This window comes from Lethenteron reissneri, chromosome 14 (genome assembly GCF_015708825.2).
Source record: "Lethenteron reissneri isolate LAM-NWPU_2019-01 chromosome 14, ASM1570882v1, whole genome shotgun sequence".
Classification (NCBI taxonomy): Eukaryota; Metazoa; Chordata; class Hyperoartia; order Petromyzontiformes; family Petromyzontidae; genus Lethenteron; species Lethenteron reissneri.
The window spans coordinates 8,982,174-9,002,510 of record NC_083792.1 but is presented as its reverse complement, the minus strand read 5'-3'; the positions used below and the strand labels follow the sequence as shown (position 1 = coordinate 9,002,510).

The 20,337-nt window shown below is 48.9% G+C and overlaps 1 protein-coding gene across 3 annotated transcripts in view; it reads left to right on the top strand.

The window, feature by feature from the left end:
* Positions 1 to 20,337, top strand: part of LOC133342361 (potassium voltage-gated channel subfamily H member 1-like) — a 149,484-nt gene that overhangs the window by 90,575 nt on the left and 38,572 nt on the right. For 2 of the 3 annotated variants that reach the window (XM_061551470.1, XM_061551472.1), the window contains exons 8-9: positions 7,037 to 7,236; positions 17,595 to 17,847. In XM_061551470.1, the coding sequence (XP_061407454.1) occupies positions 7,037 to 7,236; positions 17,595 to 17,847 (453 nt within the window). The remainder of the gene's footprint in view (positions 1 to 7,036; positions 7,237 to 17,594; positions 17,848 to 20,337) is intronic. The other variant, XM_061551471.1, reaches the window with a different exon arrangement.

The following is a 20,337-nucleotide window of genomic DNA, read 5'->3' as shown; positions in this document are numbered from 1 at the left end:
TGTAGGGGCAATTGTTTTCTTAGGATGACCACTGTTATTTTTTTCACAAAGTGGTACTTCTTTCATCAATCGTGAAAGGTTGATTGGCTAAGCTGATCTCTAACCAGTGCTTCAACAGGTACTCTCTCAATTGTGAGACACGTCTGGTACTGTTGCCCCAACGGGCCGGTTGTACAATTACAATTTCTATAATAGCCTTACTAAAGCTATAGATAACGTAAATGCACCCAGCAGTATAAATAGGTACACAACAGTCGATCGGCTGGTCACATGTGGTGGTATGAAGTGTGGGTACTCCCACTTCTTCCAAGGCATTTCTCATGGAGGCCCTTCTAGTAGAGGTCCATCGAGTAGATGCCTTTCTCGTAGAGGCCTTTCCATCAGCAGTGGCACGAAACAGCTGCACCTTTAACTTCACCTAGAGCAGTGTTTCCCAACCTTTCTGGAACGGCAGACAACGGTCAGCACTCGAAACCGTTTTGCGAGCCACCGTGCACCAGGAAATGAATAAAACAAACCTAATAATCAAGTACTCTAAACAAGTAGTTCAGTATCTTAAAACAGTTTCGCCAACCTCTTTCTGTGGCCTTGCGATTACTACCAGTGTTGCTTGGAAAGCAATTTGCAAGCCACGGAAACAAAGCATTGTATGAACAACATATCATCAATGTTTAAGCCTTAACAATAGTTTTCATTTTCGTGTAGACATCAGAAGTATGCCAAGTTTAATAGAAATTATGTAATTTTTTAAAAGTCACTTTTTCATTTAAATTCCTTGAACTTTTTACATTTCAATGTCACTCAAATTGTGTTATTAAGGTAGTTATGAGACGGAGAGATTTCCATTCCAAGCTTTCTCAGCGGGGAGTTCCGTGCTCTCTGCCAAAGAAACAGCCCCAGAAGAGAAGCTGATCGAGAACTATTTCTGAAGTCTCTTCGATCAGTTACACACAACCCACACCAGGCAGCACACATTTCCATATGCCTTTCAAAGAGTGGCAATCAAAATCAAATGGTTGTTTTATTCCCGGGATGTGGAATATAGTGAATTAAGTGGAAGACCACATTTTATATTATTTTCTGTGCAGTCATTAGCGACCTGAGAACATGCATTGCTACACTTGACAACTGTGCTTTATAACAGGTGGCTGAAACACAAATTTTAGGTAATTCTCACAACCATTTGTCCACTGCTGGATGAAGACCTCTCCACACCAGAAATTATTTAATCATACTTGACCAGACTGGATGGTGAAGACAGGGGTGGGGGGGGGGGGGGTGATTGGACCGGCTCAGATATTATTCGCCACTGATGTTGGTCAGGTCACCAGATGCAGAGCGCAGTGCAATTAAGCACTGTGCCACTGCTCCCCGCATGAAATGCACGGGGTGCACACACACTTCTCTCTCTACAGAGCCAGTGAACTTCAGCCGGCCGTCGAGGTGAGCACCGTCTCCCCGGCAGAGCCGCTACCAAAGCCCCATCGTCTCCTTGAAGCTTAAACCAGATCCACACCTGAGAGACCCGTAGCACAACTTGGTTGCACGCAACTAAATGTCCTAGCCTCTGCCACCAGGTACGAGTCTCTGCCACCGGTTGCTAGCAGCTGTGCAACCAGTTTCTTGCAATAGAGATGGAGTAGTGGCGACGCAATTCATCGAGTGCGCATTTGCGAACTATGATTGTTCGTCACAATCTTGAATGTGCAGTTTAATTTCCTTGTCGCGCAACTGCCTGCTAAGATGTGGAGAAAGCGGTTGGAGGCGATGAAGTTGAGCCATCTTGAGAGCGACTTGGTTGTGCGTCTACTTGCTCTGGTGTAGAACCGGCTTAACGGATATACCACTTCCTACTTGCGGGCCTGCCGTGAGTTCTACCATTATCACCGCTGATTAAATTCTCTGCAAGCACCAATGTGCATTGGATAGCATAATAGAATCCATGCGTATGCACGATTTTTCTGCCATTTGCTTTTCATAAGCATTGAATTCCCGAATGCTGCCAGCGTAGAACTTGGTCATTTAATATTGTTTAAAAATGTAGCGAAAACAAGTCTCTGCGAGGATTCCATCTCACCTCTCGCGGACTTGTCAACAATGGTCATAGGATCTAAGCGCAATCTTTCACACTGTCGGCCATAAACTACCGCGGGAGATGATGTCCTTTGGTGCCCCGTGAATACTTAAATCATGTTTATTAGCAACAGTGAGTGGCGAAGGAAGGCATGCCATCTATATATTTCAGTACATTATTGCTGGTGCCACGGGGTTCAGTTCTGGGCTTCCAATACTCTTGAAGTTGCTTTAACGATCCAGTCGCGATTTGCCCTCGAGTGAAAGTGTGTTCATGTGTACATTTTTTGCCTGCATTTGCAGTTCAAGGCCCGACGATGTAAATAACTTCAGCTGAGTTTGGCTTTTAGTTGTACTGAAGTCATGTTTTATCCTGAGCGTAAAAGAGCAACGACAACAAAAGCCTATGGGTGTATTTGGGCAATTCAGCAAATAGGCAATACAAAAATGGCATATTTGACCGTAACTCTGACATTTCATTAGAGCGTTTGCCACTGCTCGGAGCGAGTCACTTCTGGTGTCTGAAAAATTGTCATGGCTTTGTGGCAGTGAACGCAAGGCTTGACACTGCGCGAAGTAAATGAACATGGGGCTTGCAACGCTTGGGCTTTTACAAATCTGTCGGCTCGTATAAACGTGGAACGTTGTGCGTCCGAGAAATATCTTGGACAATTGTGAATGTCTTTGTGAGGTCACCCAGTAGCTGCTTCCTCTACGGTGTCCGTGGCTTTCAGTTGCCCAAGTTTCTTCATTCCACCTTTTGTGATCTCATCTCACAAAAGCTTTTGGCTCACGGCCTGCTGCATTTGTCTGTCCCCTTGACTCATGAATGAATGCAACGTTAACCCCTTCACTGTCGGACTTCAAAACACACACGCATGTGGTTACGCACACACTTACAGGTTGCCACCTGTCCTGGTGTTCCCAGGATTGTTCTCTCTTTGAAACAGGTGTCCAGAAAATGTCGGCAGTCTTCCTGGAGCATTACAAGTCCTGGCATTTGTCAGTTGTTTAATAATCCAGCACTCAAGGCAATGCATTTACACGTAGTCCCCCCCCCCCCCACTCTTTCAGTGTTGTGCGATATTCTTATTCCCATTATGTGCCCTGTTTTTTTTATATAGCTCGGAGGTGGCAACGCGCATGTAAACCACCCAGAATGCACCCCGATCTCATCAGATCTCGGAAACTAAGCAAGTTTGAGCCTGTATAGTGCTTGGATGGGTAAACATCACGCATAAAGCAGATGCTGTAGGCTGCCAGAGTGGTTATTTAGCAGCAGGGGGAAATGCAGAATACTGCATTGTTAGAGCGTGCTATGCTCCAAAGTCTACGCTCCCCATTGTCAGTAACCTGCACTGACCGGCGTGGTGAAGTATGGCCAAACAACCCCGCACCGCCCACACGCTGTAGCGACGCCCTCGATCATCCAGCGGTGGATTCGCAAAAAGGGCCGTGCATGCACGTGAACTGCACTAAACAAAACGCCTTGATTGGAGAATGTAGGCAAAAGGGGCCCATTGCCTGAGAACGTCGCCTATGATATATTTGATTTCTTTTAAGTCCACTGTTATTGACGAATCTGTTTTTTTTATTGTTGCTGTTCGTTGGAGAGTGTGTTTGAGTCGGTGCTTACATTACCGTTAGAAAAAAACAATTTCTGCCACGCTCCTGCGCAAGGACTTCATGACGTTTCTTCTTCTTGGTTCTTTCGGTAAAGTCACGTAGACAGACCTGTTCTCCACCTGAGGACGGCTGCTTGCGTTGTGGCCGAAACGTCGTGAGAATTTATTTTATTGTTTTATTTTTATTATTTTATTGTTTCCATTCTACGTGACTTTACCGAAAGAACCAAGAAGATGAATCCCTGCAGTCACGAAAGCTTTAAATCGAAAAATTCATGACGTTTGTAGAGCCGTGTGTGCGGCATGCCCGCCGCAGCACTCGCGTTACGAACGCAGCGCGCTCGTTACAGCCGCACACGCGCACGTGCCAGAGCGTACACGGGTGGCGCTGGAGCATAAAACCTGCGCAACAGAAGAGACACGCGTTGAGATTAAAATGTGTCCCCTCCCCCTCCACCCCCCCGGTGAAGAGTCAAGATGACTTTTTATTGGGCGCTATCGGAAGGTTGACCTACAGCGGGGGACTGCAGACGCCGCTATTTATTTCTCAGTCGAGGCAGATTCCACCGTGCAGAGCACGTCAGCTCAGATACATCACCGGTCATTAAAGGTTGGGACAATGTGTGTGTGTGTGTTGTTGGTTTGCCCAGGCAGAATTCATTATGGGCTGCGTTGCCAGTGAGGGGACACACGGAGGAGAATATATACGCAGGGTTTAATGGCATCATCCAAACTATTAAGGAGAAGTAAGTGGGCTTGGGCCGGATAGGAAGGGATGATGGACGGTGGCCAACAGCAATAGCGGAGTGGCAGCCAAGGAGTGGCAACGCGTCCCACTGGATGCCCTACGAGAAGATGGCGCGCAGCGAGTTCGTGTGCAGGTGGCTGGACGGATGGTTGCGTCGTGGGATTGCGAGAGGTGGTGGCGGCCAGGGGGAGCCGTTCATCCAGCAGTGGATTGATCATAGCTGACGAAGACGATGACGATGATGGACAATGAGATAACTGAGTGCTCAATATCGATGGTATGGTTTCTCGTGTTCCCTTTGAGCTATCATTAGAGTCTTGTGGTTTGGTTAATGGGTTATAGTTAAGGATAGTGGTTAGGGTTTTGAGTTATGGTTTGTGTGAGTGGTTAGGGTTATGGGTTAGTGGTTATGGATTATGGGTTAGGTGTTATGTTTATGGGCTACGGCTCGGGATTATGTGCTACATTGGTAAACACAAGTTAGGACCCAACATGATTTGAAAAGCTACACTATGCTGAAAGCAAACTAGGCAAGTTCGTAAAGTTAATGTTTTGGTTTTAGTCGAAAATGCACAGATGTAGATATGTATGCAAAGGGTTACTCTACTTTAAGGAGCTACACATGCAGAAGGAAAACTAATATTCCTGAATATTGGTTCCCTGGCAGACCGATCTTGTATTCCCGGTGGAACAGACGGCGGGGGTAACGGTGGGGTAGACAGTGCCCGACTGAGTGTGTAGAATCCACACGCCACCATTTGCTTCTCTCTCAATCTGCTCGATTGTCGCGCAGAGAGGTCCAGTGCTTGAAGTCAGAGCAAATGCGTCTCCGCTGCGCGCGCACGCTAACAAGCGCGGCGCTCCAGTGTCAAGCGAGTAAAACGTCATCAAGTTATATTTAAAGAAAACATACAACGCTGCAACGTATATATACTCTGCGCAACATATTACACGCATATGGGCAATACACAAAGACTGCTCAGCCGAGAATCCCGTATACAGCAAGCCACTTGTCAATCTGTTGCCGGATGAGGCCTTTGGAATTCCTATAAACAACGCATACATTTTCTTGGTTCTTTCGGTAAAGTCACGTACAATGGAAAAAATAAAATAATAAATATAAAACATAAAACAATACTTCTCTCGGCCACAACGCAAGCAGCCGTCCTCAGGTGAAGAACAGGTCTGTCGGGAAGACAGAGTCATTCAGACTTCTTCTTATTATTTTATTATTTCCATTCTACGTGACTTTACCGAAAGAACCAAGAAGATGAATCTCTGCAGTCACGAAAGCTTTCAATCGAAATTTAACTCATACATTCCTCCACCTTGTCCCTGGACCCTGTCTGCCAGACTGGCCGTTTTTTTTTCTCTCAACCCTCCGTGCTGTGTTCTACCGGCACACTGAAGTACACAACACAATTGTCATTCCGCTTCTCTCCCTCGCGCTGCCCCACGTCGCGGTCGCTCCCTCCCAACGTCCCTTCACCCAACGTCCCAGCAACAACAGTCGCCTTGCAACTTGGTCGCGGGCCCCTCGGTGTGTTTTGGGCCTCGCTCAGCAACCGTGCGTTCAGAGCATTGTGGCTGCTATACATTCCCACGTGATAAGCCGCTTTGTTGAGCTATCATTTGCGCCCCTGGGCGTTGCTCCCCGAGGCTTGCCGTGATTTACAGGCAACGCCAGTTGAGCGTGGATAATTAGAGCCGTTAAAAAGATTGTTAAAAAATATTTACTTTTTACTTTTTAATGATAGAATATAGTATTGTCATCAGTATGACACACCTATACGAAGTTTGCAGTCGATACGGCATTGGGAATACGGTTGAAATTGAGTTGCAATATTTTTGGATACGACAACACACACAGTAAGTTAAATAAAAGCGTGTAAAATGTGAAAAAAAAATGTTTTGGATTTTTTATGATAGCATATTGTGTTGTCATCAGTATGACATAGCTACACCAAGTTTGCAGTCGATAGCACATTGGGAAGTGTGTAAAAATTGAGTTACAAGATTTATTTTTTGAGGATACAACAGACGGAGTGAGTTAAATAAAAGCGTGTAATAAGAAGGGCCTTACCTGGTAAAATAAAAATAGTTTAGTTTACAATGAACAAATCTTACAGCCCTTCTGTCAATTCACACACGCCGTGCTGACCGTGTGGGTTGTTTGACCGTACTTCACCACGCTAGTGAGCGTGGGCTAGTGAAGGCAGGAAGGGTGGGACGTGCAGACCGTCACCCACCATCGTTGCTATTGACCACGGCCGCGGTGTATGCGCGCATGCACGTTGAACTTCTTTCGCACCGTACGGAGCCGACGGTGCTAACGGGAGGTACCGACCGGTGCGCCGCGTAATCCAGCCCTGGACTCCGGTGCGGCTGGAGACAATCCACACGCACGAGAGGGGGTTAGCGCCGAACCTGACATTTCAGCAACCTGCTCTCTCGACTACTCTCCTGAAAGTGGCTCGTCGCCCCCCCGGGGGAAAGAATAAACCACCTATAACCATTCCGTGACCCCCAGCTCCAACCTGCGCGACGCGTTGTTCTTGCCCATCTCCGCCCCCCCCTTCCCCCCACGCAGCCTTGCTGTACGCCACAATCTTCGGAAACGTGACGACCATCTTCCAGCAGATGTCGGCCAACACCAACCGCTACCACAAGATGCTGAAGAGCGTGCGCGACTTCCTGCAGCTGCACCAGGTGCCCAAGGGGCTGAGCGAGCGCGTCATGGACTACATCGTGTCCGCCTGGACCATGACCAAGGGCATCGATACCGAGAAGGTGCGTGGCCAACCCAACCGCGGCCGTCGCCACAGCCGCAGCACAACTTCTTAACTCACTAACAAACCTTCTTGGTTCTTTCGGTAAAGTCATGTAGAAGGGAAATAATAAAGTAATAAAAAAATAAAAATAATAAAATAATTCTCACGACATTTCGGCCACAACGCAAGCAGCCGTCCTCAGGTGAAGAACAGGGCTGTCGGAAAGACAGCGTCTGAATGAAACACCACCAGGCTTGGAGCATATATTTAAGCTGGGTTGGAGGGGGAAGAGCGCCTTGACAAAGTAATTTGCATATCAAGAGGAATTTAGCATATTTATGGGAAATGCAGATATGGGATTAGTCACTACTTGTGGAATGCCAATTGGCTGTGTCGGGTGGTGTCACTGGGTTAACGACACATTTATATCTGTGCAATCTAACCCCTAGAAACCTTTTTCATGAATTATATCGGTCGCGAAAGCCTACGTGTTCAATTCACCAACACTTTTTTGGTTTAATTTCACCAAGTAAGGCCCACTTCTTCTGTCGCACGGCAACAACCGCAATGTCACATTCAGGTTGTCAAGCCAGATTACTGCGTCGGGAGCAGCGGAGTGTATCGCAGTGACCTCTCCTTCGGTATTGCGTCGTCGCACGTCGTACCGTCTGTTCTGGATCACCGCAGTCGCACGCCACTGGAGAGTTTTTTTTATCCCCCCCGGTTTCCTCCCGAATTCCAGTCACGAATAGAATTGGCCAAACGTCCGACAAGTAAGAGACTCTTGAAAAAGAATCGAAAGACTCTGTGGGGCTTTCCTTGCCAAAAGGTCCATTTGTATTATTATTATTATTCGTCCAGGAAAGGCTAAGAGAGTCTCAAGGCTATTTACCCCATCGAGTCCTGCGTTAGGACGTTCAGCCAGTTCTTTTGCGTCAGGGGGTTGTGCATGTGGGAGCGAAACTGTGTTACGAGGAGTGAACCCAGTGTGCAGTTAAGAGTACAATTAGCATACAACGTACAATTCATTACCTTCAATGTACAATTATTGTGGCATTAACGTGTGTTATACCGCATATATAAATTATTTACTGCCATCAGCCCAGCGGCATTGAGAGTTTCACAAAATTCTGGGCAATGGCAGCTTGTGCCGCCGGCAGTCCCCACCGCTTTTGACGAGTACAAAGCCACCACGTGCGACGATCAGAATCTGAATCGGAATATTTACTTACGCTGGAGGAATCCAATGAGCTTTCAAGCTCGTTTTCACAGATGTCCGGTAGGGGCACAGGGTCGGACAGTTACAACAACAAACAATAGAGAAACACGATGGGAGTGCACATTATAGTCAAGGTAAACAAATCATTCAAAATATAAAAACAAATCAAGGTAAGCTATTTTTTTTTTATCTTACCAGGTAAGGCCTACTGTTCCATTAGTTCCCTTTTCAGAAGCGACCTGGCTTGCCGGCTTGGCCCATCGGTTCTCCGGGTTGATAAAAAGAGACGCCGCTTCGTGGGGAAGTCGGCAGTGATTGACACCGTGGAGAGACTCGGCACCGTCAATGGAACGTGGAATCTCCACCACTGGCTCCTGGCTGCACATTGGTGACGCGGTCTTTGAGGGCAGCCAAAGAACGCAGAATGCTCATTTTCAATCAAAATCATGGCGGGTCTCATCGCATTAGTCCCAGGTTATTCGCCTGTTCACCTGCCAGCTAAATGGATTTCCCATGCAGTCAGCTCCCCACGTAACACGCGCACGCGTGCACACGCACAGACACGCGTGCGTAAATGCATGCACACACGCGTGCACGAGCGTGCAGTAAGCGATTAAATCATCGCGCGCTTTGTAAGAGGCAAGCTCGTTGAATAAGTGTTCTTAAAATTGATCCAGCCGTCGAAAATTATATTTGTCCTCTGCTTTGGCTGATCGTGGGATGCTGTCGTGGGGTGTAATGGTTAGCAGCTCACGAGACTTGTAACCCAGGCGGTCGCCATTTTGTTTCAATCTCCTCGAAACGACCGTGAATGTTTCTTACACCCCCCCACCCCCACTGCTTCTGTCCACTCAGCAGCAATAAGTGGGTTCAGCGCAGCTAGGCAGGTCGCGTATGGCGGGGTGAAGTGTGGGAACTCCCACCTCTTCCAAGGTGTCAGTTCAGCGTGGACGTGCAGGCCACGACACCATTCTGGAGGGATGGGCGCTGTACAGCTGACGTGAGCGGGAGGCCCTACCGTTTGGCAGTGGTGCCAGCAAGCAATTGCAGAGATGCACCTTTGCCTGATTGTGCTCGATCTGAAGGCTGGGATGGGCGGAATTAAGCCAGAAACGTGCCTGCGAGCATGTGACTCACTCGTGAACCCGTGACTTATAAGCCGTGAGCCCGTGACCCGTGAGCCCGTGAGTCTGTGACCCGTGAACCCGTGAACCTGAAACCCGTGAGTCTGTGACTCGTGACCCCGTGAGTCTGTGACCTGTGACCCGTGAGTCTGTGACCCGTGAACCCGTGAGCCCGTGACCCGTGAACCCGTGAGTCTGTGACCCGTGAGCCCGTGAGTCTGTGACCCGTGACCCCGTGAGTCTGTGACTCGTGACGCGACGTGCGTCGTCTGCGTGACGCGATCTGGCGGTGCGAGGGGCACGGTAACTCAGCGCGTCACCCCCCTCTCGAAATCCCTCGGGACGCTCGACTCGGCCGGGCCTGGCACCGCCGCGTACATCAAGAGGCGAAGAGAAGCCGGGCGAATTAATTTAGCGTGGAGGGAGAGAAAAAAACCGTTCTGCTTCCCTGTCGCAAACAGGTGCAAGCCAGGGAGCGACAGTGATTGACGATAAAGCCCCGTTGGACCAGATGTGAATGTTTGCGATGGTGTGTATTATTGTTTTTTTAATTGTGAGTAAAAGTTGCGTTTGTTTGTTTGATTGTTTGCGTGTTGATATTTTTTTACGTCACAGTGATTGTGAAAAAAAAAAACAACATCTCTCCATGTCCTTGATTTTAAAGCACGCAGTCTTTCTCTCAAATACATGGAAGCATTTGACTACTTTTGCATAGAATTTATAATACGAAATAATTTGCAGTGCATTATCAATGAACGGTTGGATCAATGCCTCCCCATACCTTGTCAGTCATGATGGTTGTCATTTTACCGTCCTCTACCCACATTGGTCAATGCCGGTTGGTGAAGGGAGGCTCAGGACCGGCAAAGATGTTGCTCAGCAAGGGTCTGAGCCGTGACTGGGAATTGAACTTCCACCACCAGTTTCGTGGCGCGGTGCGTTCTCCGTTGTGTCATCACTCTTCATAGTCCACTGCGCCGCACTTGTTAGATGCACGCACGTGCACAACTGTTTGGGAGAAAGCCTCAGTTTGGAAGCCCTTTTCGAGTTGGTGACCTGCAAAACAAGGTGAGTCCATTAGGGGAATGCTTAAATATAGCATCAGCGAGGTATGAAATTTTTATACGTAGCCTTTACCTCTATTTCTGGTGCACTTGCTGAGTTGGCCAGCAATGAGTTTAAGCTAAAAATAGTCCTGTAAATAATTGCTGAGGGTTAAAGCCACGCTTCGCCACTCAACGGCTTAGGTAGCAATCCAGTCCCATTAAGGAAGCCTCCTCTCTCGTTTTCTCGTCGGCCGATGGCGCAGAGGGAACACACGCGCGGGTGCATGGTGCTCGGCCGAGTTAAGTCGTGCGGGCCGTGCGATGCACGCGGTGCGGCACCCAATCCCGCGCTCGTGAACGCCACTCACACCGGCGCGCGGCGTGACACAGTCGCCTTTCTAAACAACACGGCCGGGTAACGCGTGGCCTTGGGCGATTGGTGAAGGCGTGGCCGGGATCAACGTGATGAGCTAAACGGGGCAGGACTCAAGGTGCAAGGTTGGAGCGGTTTTGTAAAACTGACCGTCAAGAGTGAAACGCTGAGAGACGGCCAGCCTTCGGAAGAGGGAGATATCCATCGGTGTGCGCATTACCTGCAACCGCACGCGCTGAGATTGACTCACGGGTTGGACAGAATGTGAAACTTGCGCAGGGCGGCGTGACCGAGGCGCGCGCCATGGAAGAATTCCGAGAGGTGGAGAGAGGAACGCGCTGGTCAGAGTACGTGCGCACGTTAAAGACATCGCATTGAATGTTCCGAAAAGTAAATGGGCCTTGAGCGGGGCGCATTCGCACAGAGGCATGACGACAAAGTGGATGAGACTGATGGAGTGGACATGCCCAATAGGGATGTCCACAGTGGAGAGATGTAGCTATGAATTCAGGTTGTGTGTTTTGGGAGCTGGATGAACTTATTTAGGCATTGCGGGACCGTGCCAGATGGCGATGGCTTGGGGAGGTCATCTAGCAGTGGATAGATCTTGGCTAACGATGATACATTTTTTGTTAGCAATATAATTATTTGAACAAGTATTTCATTGCTAATCTGCCTGTGAAACGGCACAAATCCCTGCATTGGTGACAGCGGTCTATGTGGTGGCTTTCGAAGCGATTGTTTTGATTTATTTTAATTTTTCATGACAACATGTTAAGTTGTGCCGGATGTCTGGCTCACGGACGGACGGACGGACAAGACATCGTATGAGCAGGGCTGCCAAGAGGTGCTCGCAGGCACGCGGGGGGGGGGGGGGGAGCATGCCACGTAGGGAGGGCCCCCGTGATTCCACCGTCACGCATTATCGCTGCGGGGGGGGGGGGGTAATTTTTGTGTCTGTGAGGCCCAGGGAATATTACCCCTTCACCCCCTCCCCTCCTCTGTCTGGGCAGACTCTTGGTCCATTCGACAAACACAGGCGCCTCACGCACTTTATTATTTATCGTCAGTCTCGCGCTCTCGCAAAGGTGCGTCGCATGCGAAATCGCACGGAAATAAATTGGTCATTGGAGGTGCGCTGCATTGTAATGGCAGGCGTTTTTTGTTGTTGCTGGGACTGAAGGGTAGAAGCTTCTCTCCCGCAAGCGATCAATAACAGCCCCGAATCCACCACTAATTGTTCCCAGAAGTGAACGCCTTCACATTCGAATTTCGCGATAAAACTGCAAAGTTATTCATAATGCAGGCGGCTCCGAGTCCACGTTTACGCACATTTCCTCGCGCACTTATTAGCGCCAGTCGCACATTAATTGTGAACTGTTAAGTGCGCATCTGAGAGGTGCACAACCGGGATGTGGAGGCTGTGACTGTGTCGTGTCAGCCGGAGATATCTTAATGGGCTTTGTTCCTCTATCCATTATGCGCGGGCGTGCGTGGGCTTTGCAACAAAAAATTACCCCTCAACACTACGCAGTTCCACCGGTTCGTCGAAAAGCATTTTCAGAGTTTCCTCTATGTGAGTTTGCACAATTTTTTTTTTGTATTTTGCTATCGTTGGTAATTTTCTCACCGCGAGTCAAAACAAAATGACTTTGTAATGTTGTGTCATTCTTTTTGTCATCTCTCTCCGAGCATTCCGAAATGCTGAGCTTGGACAGGCACGAATTATTTTGCCCTTTTAATGTCTCAGATTTATCGGTGATTTGCTTTGATGCAACGATTAAAGTTGTGCAAGTTGTCACGCGGTGGGAACTAAAAACATGTTTACACAAAAACAGCGCAGCGGTAAGCGCGGCGCTGTGCTACGAACCCAGTTTCACGAGTTTGTTAACAGGCCACGGCTAACATCGTTGGAGAGTGATACCATCACGGGTCCTGTTATTGTCCTCTTCACCAGCCTGCACTGACCAGTGCGGTGAAGTACGGTCAAACCCCCCCCCCCCCCCCCCTGATATGACATGCAGAGGCCTTCCTTCATCCCATTGGTGGATTAAAAATGGATGGAATTTATGTTTTTTTTATAGTATTCGCAGCATCTGTGAATTATTCCATTGATGGCCGAACAGAGATATAGAAATGTTGGCTGTGATTATTTCCCAGAGCATCTAAAATATTTATGGACACCTTAGATGAAACCTTCAAATGGACAGGACTTTCGGGCAATCATTTTTGACAAGCAATAAAACAAAAATCTCTTTCCGATTTAAATAAGGCATTGGCCCGGGGTGAATTAATGAGCATGCTCAAAAGGACCAGATGACCACGGTTATATATTTATCTATCTCTTATATAACACCCTATTTATTTGATTTTGTTGAGCTTGCCCTTCATGACCAAGATGCGTCATCTTGTCTGACAACGTCATCCTTGAGCTCGTGGGGTCAAATGCGTGTGTTAGCCCTGAACCGCCCTTGATGTTTGAGTGTCTACGTTTGAAGAGAGCCGCATTCAGCAGTACAGAAAATCGCAGGCTCAGGAATCATCGGCACTGGCCGTGATAACCACTTGAGCTTTGATCTATCAAGAGAACAAGGATGAATGGTCCTAGTTAATCGAGCAACTTACGCCATGACCAAATCACTCCAGAATGCGCCCCATCTCTTCAGATATTGGAAGCCTAGCAGGGCTGGGCCTGGATAATACTTTAATGGGTGAACACCGCGCATGAAACAGGTGCTCTAGACTCCTGCGGCGGCTATCTTGTCAGCAGGGGACAGTGCAGAAAAATAAATCGTTGTACTGTACTTCTGTGTTCCTGCGCCGATGCTCTCTGTGTTCCCCTAACCCACGTTGACCAGCGTGGTGAAGTATGGTAAAAAAAAAACCTTACAGCCCGCACGGCGTGGGCAGTGACCTCATCCAGGAGTGGATTGTTTGTGTAGACAATTGTCGACGGAGATATACTTTTAAATATGGAACATAAAAGTGGAGATGGTTTAAGAAAAATCAAATTCACTTAAGTTTTTCAGTAAAAAAGAAAACACATCACAAACTATTCGAGATAAAAAAATGTTTTTACATGTCACGCTCGAATGGACATTTTTAATTGTGTTTATAGATTGCTTTAATTGCCTTCAAGATTAATGCTGGTCGCGCGTGTTGGATCATCTGGACAGTTTCCTTATTTGAATGAATGCACTTCTCTGCACATCTTCCCATCGGCTTGTTGTGCCGTCCTGAACAAATGAAACGGCTCGGAAATTAATCTGGGCGTTGTGCAAACACTCCCGCGATATACGACCAACATGAGATAAAAAGAAATTAAAAACCACCACTAACCCGGTATTTGATTGAAGTACGTGGGCCCAACAGTAGCAGTATTCATTTATTATTTACCATAAACGCCTCCGGAATTGCATGCATAATTAATGGCCGAGGCAGCTACAGCGTCGTCGTGCTAACCCCAGGCCAGGCATGCTTAGAGAAGCAACCTTGCAGCTTCAAAAGAGGCTCGTGTCACCCCGGTTGGAATTTCGCAGCTCCATGGTGCGTAGCTGATGCCATGCATTAAATACACTGGTCAACAAAAAAAAGCATTTTTTTCTGGCCTGGACTTTTGCAGCTGTTTTGGACTAATTTCAGGGTCCTGATTCCAAATCTGGTCTCAGATTTGCTCTATCACATCTCATTTTTATGCTATCGGCATACCCCATTTTCATTGATTTTACCCGAAATTAACTCTGTCACTTATGATTGCAAGTTGTTGCGAGTCAGTGACTGCTTTAATGTTAAAATATGGTGCTGTATTTTTAGCATAGTGTGTTTATAATATCAATTTATGTAGATATCCACATTTATTTAATACTTTTCTTCTGCAGTTTTTATTGAAAATGCAATATTTGCTATCTCAAAAACCTGATGTGATAGACAAAAACTGATGCCAGATTTGGAATTAGCACCCCAAAATGACCTTAAAACCGTTGGAATACCTTTTGCCAGAAAAAAGTGTTGACCAGTGTTATAGACCGCACCGCATCAACCGCAGCAGCGTTTGGCCTCAGACGAGGCGCCCGACGTGCAGATTGAGGTGGCCGCGCGTCCACGCAGTTGGGGGTGGGAGGCCCTTTGGAGTCGGTTGACGGGTTCACTGGGACGCCGTCATTCGTGCTCACGTTGTCGCCCCGAACCAGAGGTCGCAAACGGGTTTTGATTCCTTACCCGTACCCGTACCCGGCCGCACCAGGGTCGCAAATGGGTACCCGTTCCCTACCCGTACCCGTACCCTACCCGAAATGAGTGACAAACGGTTACTCACCAGTGACTCACGGCCGACCCGTACCCATACCTGGCCGCACCAGGGTCGCAAACGGGTTCCCGCACCCGGCCGGGTACTGGTAGCCAGGTATCGGGTAGGGTACGGGTATCGGGTACCCGGTTGCGACCTCTGCCCCGAACGCAGAAGCTCTGTAGCGCTTCGGATTCCTCCGGTATGAATAAATACAGGGTGCTCCAAAAAAGTATTAACACTTGCATGGGACTATCGTTTTTAATGGGAAAAATAACGGATAATACACTGTAATAACATGGGGGCAAATGTAGGTTAAGAGCTTCAAAAAGTCAAAGAGTCTCCCATTTGTACGACACCATTGTCAATGCGTGCCTGGAATCTTCTCCAGGTGGTCTCCAGAGCCCGGAGCCACATTTCTCGTGGCGTTGTTGAAAATTCTCAGAAGTGTTAAAAAAACTTTTTGAAAGCAGCCCATGTTTCTGATTCTGTTGCTGGGATTCGGGCGAACGTGTGACCGAGTTGCAGCTTTGTAATTCGACGCATTTTTAAATCCTTTATATTAAGTTCACTTGCTTGCTTGCTTGCTTAGGACCATGCAAATCTTTCGGTAGTTTTTTAACCCACTTCCCGTGATCCAATCGAGCTGACATTTTTTACACAGACTCGTTGTGCGTGACAATTAATGTTCGTGAAAATTTTTTTCCAAAATTTTACACTTTTTAGGACAAAAATATTATATTTAATTACCAATTGCTTAATGCTGCCATACAATCATCTGACCCATAGGTGGCAGCCATCTCAAGCCAGAGGACGAGAGGACTTTAGCCGCCACGCATATAAAGGATTTATAGTGAAAAACTTTGTTTTTACGGCTTATACTTGTTCGTTTGTCTCACCGCACTTTCTGCGGATGTAAAAGTAAAAAGCGAACGTGGCCACCGCTCTGCTGATTTGCAGTTGTGCAAGGTCGACGCCAGCATTGATCGTGTGACACGTCTGCTAATCTAGTGGCGAAATATATATATATGTATCGTTCACGAGTACGAGTTGTCATTCCCCATTTCACGAACGATTTTTAACAACCGAAATCACACGCACATGTTACGGAATTATTCAAGGGTTCGGTATTTACTTAAATAATGTTGTAGAAAGAAAAAAACATCATGTTATTGGTAATGGCCCTTATTCTCCTTCATCTGTACTCTGATGAAGAGACATCTAATTTATTATCACACCACTGTGTATATATATATTTATATTTTTGTGTCGCGGTGATGAGCGTGAATACACATTGATGCCAGCACAGATAATATTAGTGCAATTCATATTCAAACCATCAATGTTCCATCGACGTGAATTGGGCCTTAAGGCCACGGAATCCGAGTGCGATTGTGAGCGCAATCATTGCCCGCAATCGTCTGTGAAGGGCGCAATTACTACGAACAACCGTGGACAATTCGGACGGGATCCGCATACGGAGTCGCAGTCCTGTCCAGCCAATGACAACGGAGCTTGTTGGCAAAGTGCGTGCGATTGACATTGATTGCCCTGCAGAGTGCACGACGACTTCGGTTAGTTACGTGACCACTTTCCGTGATCCGATTGGACGTTGCCATCGCAGTTACCGTTTACGGAGCGAGCGTCGATCATCCGATTTGTTCGGATATTGTTGCGACTACGCTGCACTTTTCTTTTCCCCCCCAACCACCTGTTGCCAGCAGCAGCAACAGTTTCTGGCAACGATTGTTCAAGTGCATCGTTGCCTTTTGAAGCTCCCGCCAAGCTCTGGCTATCCGGACATCTTTGGCCGTGGATGATTTTCACGAGGGGGTTGGGCAGAGGTCGCAATTGGGTACCCGATACCCGTACCCTACCCGATACCTGGCTACCCATGCCCGGCCGGGTACGGGTACCCGTTTGCGACCCTGGTGCGGCCGGGTACGGGTACGGGTAGACCGTGAGTCACTGGTGAGTCACCGTTTGTCACTCATTTCCCAACGTCTTGCCTCTTCTCACAATTCAAGTTCCTAGAATCAACCCACCTGCGCCTGCAACATGGCTTCATCCCAGAGGTCGCAATCGGGTACCCGTACCCTACCCGACACCCGGCCGGGTATGGCTAGCCGGGTATCGGGTAGGGTACGGGTATTGGGTACCCGTTTTCGACCCTGGTGCGGCCGGGTACAGGTACGGGTAAGGAATCAAAACCCGTTTGCGACCTCTGGGGTTGGGTGGATGCGGGGAGGGGGCCTGGAGGAGGAGGGAGGGGGGTCTTACAAAAAATAACCTGCGCTGTTTCCTGCCGCTCTTCTCTCCTTTAACGGCAGGTGCTACAGATCTGTCCCAAGGACATGCGCGCCGATATCTGTGTGCACCTCAACCGCTTGGTGTTTAACGAGCACCCGGCGTTCCGGCTGGCGAGCGACGGCTGCCTGCGCGCCCTGGCCGTCGAGTTCCAGACGGTGCACTCGGCCCCGGGCGACCTCATCTACCACGGAGGCGAGAGCGTCGACGCGCTGTGCTTCGTCGTCTCGGGCTCCCTCGAGGTGGTGCAGGACGAGGAGGTCGTCGCCATCCTGGGTGAGGACGCACGCGCCTGCTTGCGAACGTTCCCCGCCCCCACCCGGCTCCCCCCCTTCCCCACTCCCCCTTACCCGCTCCCCCCCGCCCCCCCCCTCGCTCCCCCCCGCTCCCCCCCGCTCCCCCTTCCCCGCTCCCCCCCCCCCCTCGCTCCCCCCCCGCTCCCCCCCCGCCCCCCCCTCGCGCCCCCTGCCCCCCCCCTCGCTACCCCCCCCGCCCCCCCCCCTCGCTCCCCCCCCTCCCCCCCCACGCTCCCCCCCCTCGCTCCCCCCCCTCGCTCCCCTCCCCTCGCTCCCCCCCCCTCGCTCCCCCCCCCCGCTCCCCCCCTCCCGCGCTCGTTTGCTCCGTGCGTCTGCTCGCTTGAGCGCGGCTCGTGTGTTCACCCTGCTCGCTGACTTTCCCCGCTCGTGTATGTATGTACGTAGGTTGAACTTCTTTCACGCCGTACGTAGCCAGCCGTGCTAATCGGAGGTGCGGGAGGGGAAGGACATTTAAAACAAACAATAAACACTGAACGCAAAAAGCAGTTCGAAATAAATGAAATCGGGATCGTGATTTAGACTGGAGGAGGAATCCGATGAGCTATGAAGCTCTTTTTCACAGGGGTCCAGTCATCTACCCACCCAACCACCCAACCACTCACCCACTCACCCACCCACCCACCCACTCACCCACCCACCCACTCACCTACCAACTCATCCACCCACTCACCCACCCAACCACTCACCCACTCACCCACCCACCCAAACCACTCACCCACTCACCCACTCACCCACCCAACCACCCACTCACTCATTCACCCACCCACCCACCCACTCACTCATTCACCCACCCACTCACCCACCCACCCACTCACCTACCAACTCATCCACCCACTCATCCACCCACCTACCCACCCACTCGCATGCCCACTCACTGTCATCGCATTGATCTACTGCTCCTCCGCTTCTCCACTTGCAGTTATTAGTTGTGTATTGTGAATGCAAATCATGTTAGTGTCGGACTGCCGCACAAGGAGGCCTTGTTTACAGCGAAATTGAGCTTTTGAAAGTGAAAAAAACGTACATCCAATTAGTTCTGCCCGAACACTTTCTGCAAAATTTGAGTTCCGAGGTTGTGCACAGATTTTTATTGGGCCTTGCATATGCAATGCAATTTGAATTTAAGCAGTGTCTGACTGCAGCGCCTTGGGATGCGATATCATTTCGACGCCATGTAAAGTAGAATTGTAAACGCAGTCTCAAGACGCTGTACAAAAAGTTAGGTTGTGAATGATTAAGTGATTGAGTTAACGCGTGAATCAATGAATGAACGACTGACTACCTGACTGTACAAGGGAAGGAATATATCAACGAGCGATGTTTTGCATGAATGGGTGAAGTAATTAATAAAGTTATGAGGAAATTAACGTGTGATTGAGTCAAAGATTGAGTGAACGACTACATGAGAGAACGCTTAAAAATGTATTCATTCATGAATCAATGAATGGGTGAGTGAATTAATGTTGGAATCAGTATATGAGGGAACGAATGCTTAATTGAGTCAATGAATGACATGACAGCCTCTCAAATGTTTTATTTTAAAGCAGACTTATGAATTGAACGACCTCATGAGCCAACGGAGGTCGGAATCTCAGGTCACCAAGAGCTTTTCTAGCTGACACCTTGATGGCCAAAGTGCTGGGACATCAGGTGAAGTTTCAACCCCAACCCAGGGTGTGAACCGTCGACCCCTTCCTTGTGTTCCAAAGTGGAAGCCTCAAGTGGCCGAGAAAAGCCCCAATTATCAAGTCGTAGGTCACGGTGATTTGCTGCCCAACTGAGCATCGAGGAGGCGCTCGCCTCACGTTCACAGCCCTGCGGAGCCAGTGGTGGGAATTGCACGTTCAGAATCCTATAGATTTTAGTTTTTCCTGGAGGAGAGGAATCCGATGAGCTATGAAGCTCTTCTTCACAGATGTCCGGTTCCTACGGCAGTGAAGGGGCGGTTGCGGGCCTCTGCGTAGGACAACAACCGTTGACTTCCCCACGAATTGGTTACAATTTTATCGACCCAGGAAGGATTATGTGGCCGGGTCAACCCCTCCGCCACCCCATTCCTTGCCCTCCTCATCCAGGACTTGAACTCGCTTTTTCGCAGCCTTTCCCGATCGCCTGCCATCGCTTTATTGCCGTTCTTTTCTCTGGGGGCTGTGATTCTCGTTGGTGGTGGGAGAGGGGGGGAGAGGAAACGCTCGCGTACGTACCCGCTTTTAATTATTTATTTCGTAAAGCATGCGTTATTTCATATTAAAAATAAATAATAAGAAGTGTCATTGCCCAGGGGCAGGTGGAAGCGAGGGGCCAAAAAAAGCAAGCTTAGTTTATTTTTGTCGTTGAGCCGCTCAATATGCGACTCCATTAATGTTTAGCACGCCGGTCTGCCAAGCTCTTAACGCGACCCGCTCGGCAAGAACGTCTATCCCCGGTTTCCCTCGACTCCCACGGGTGG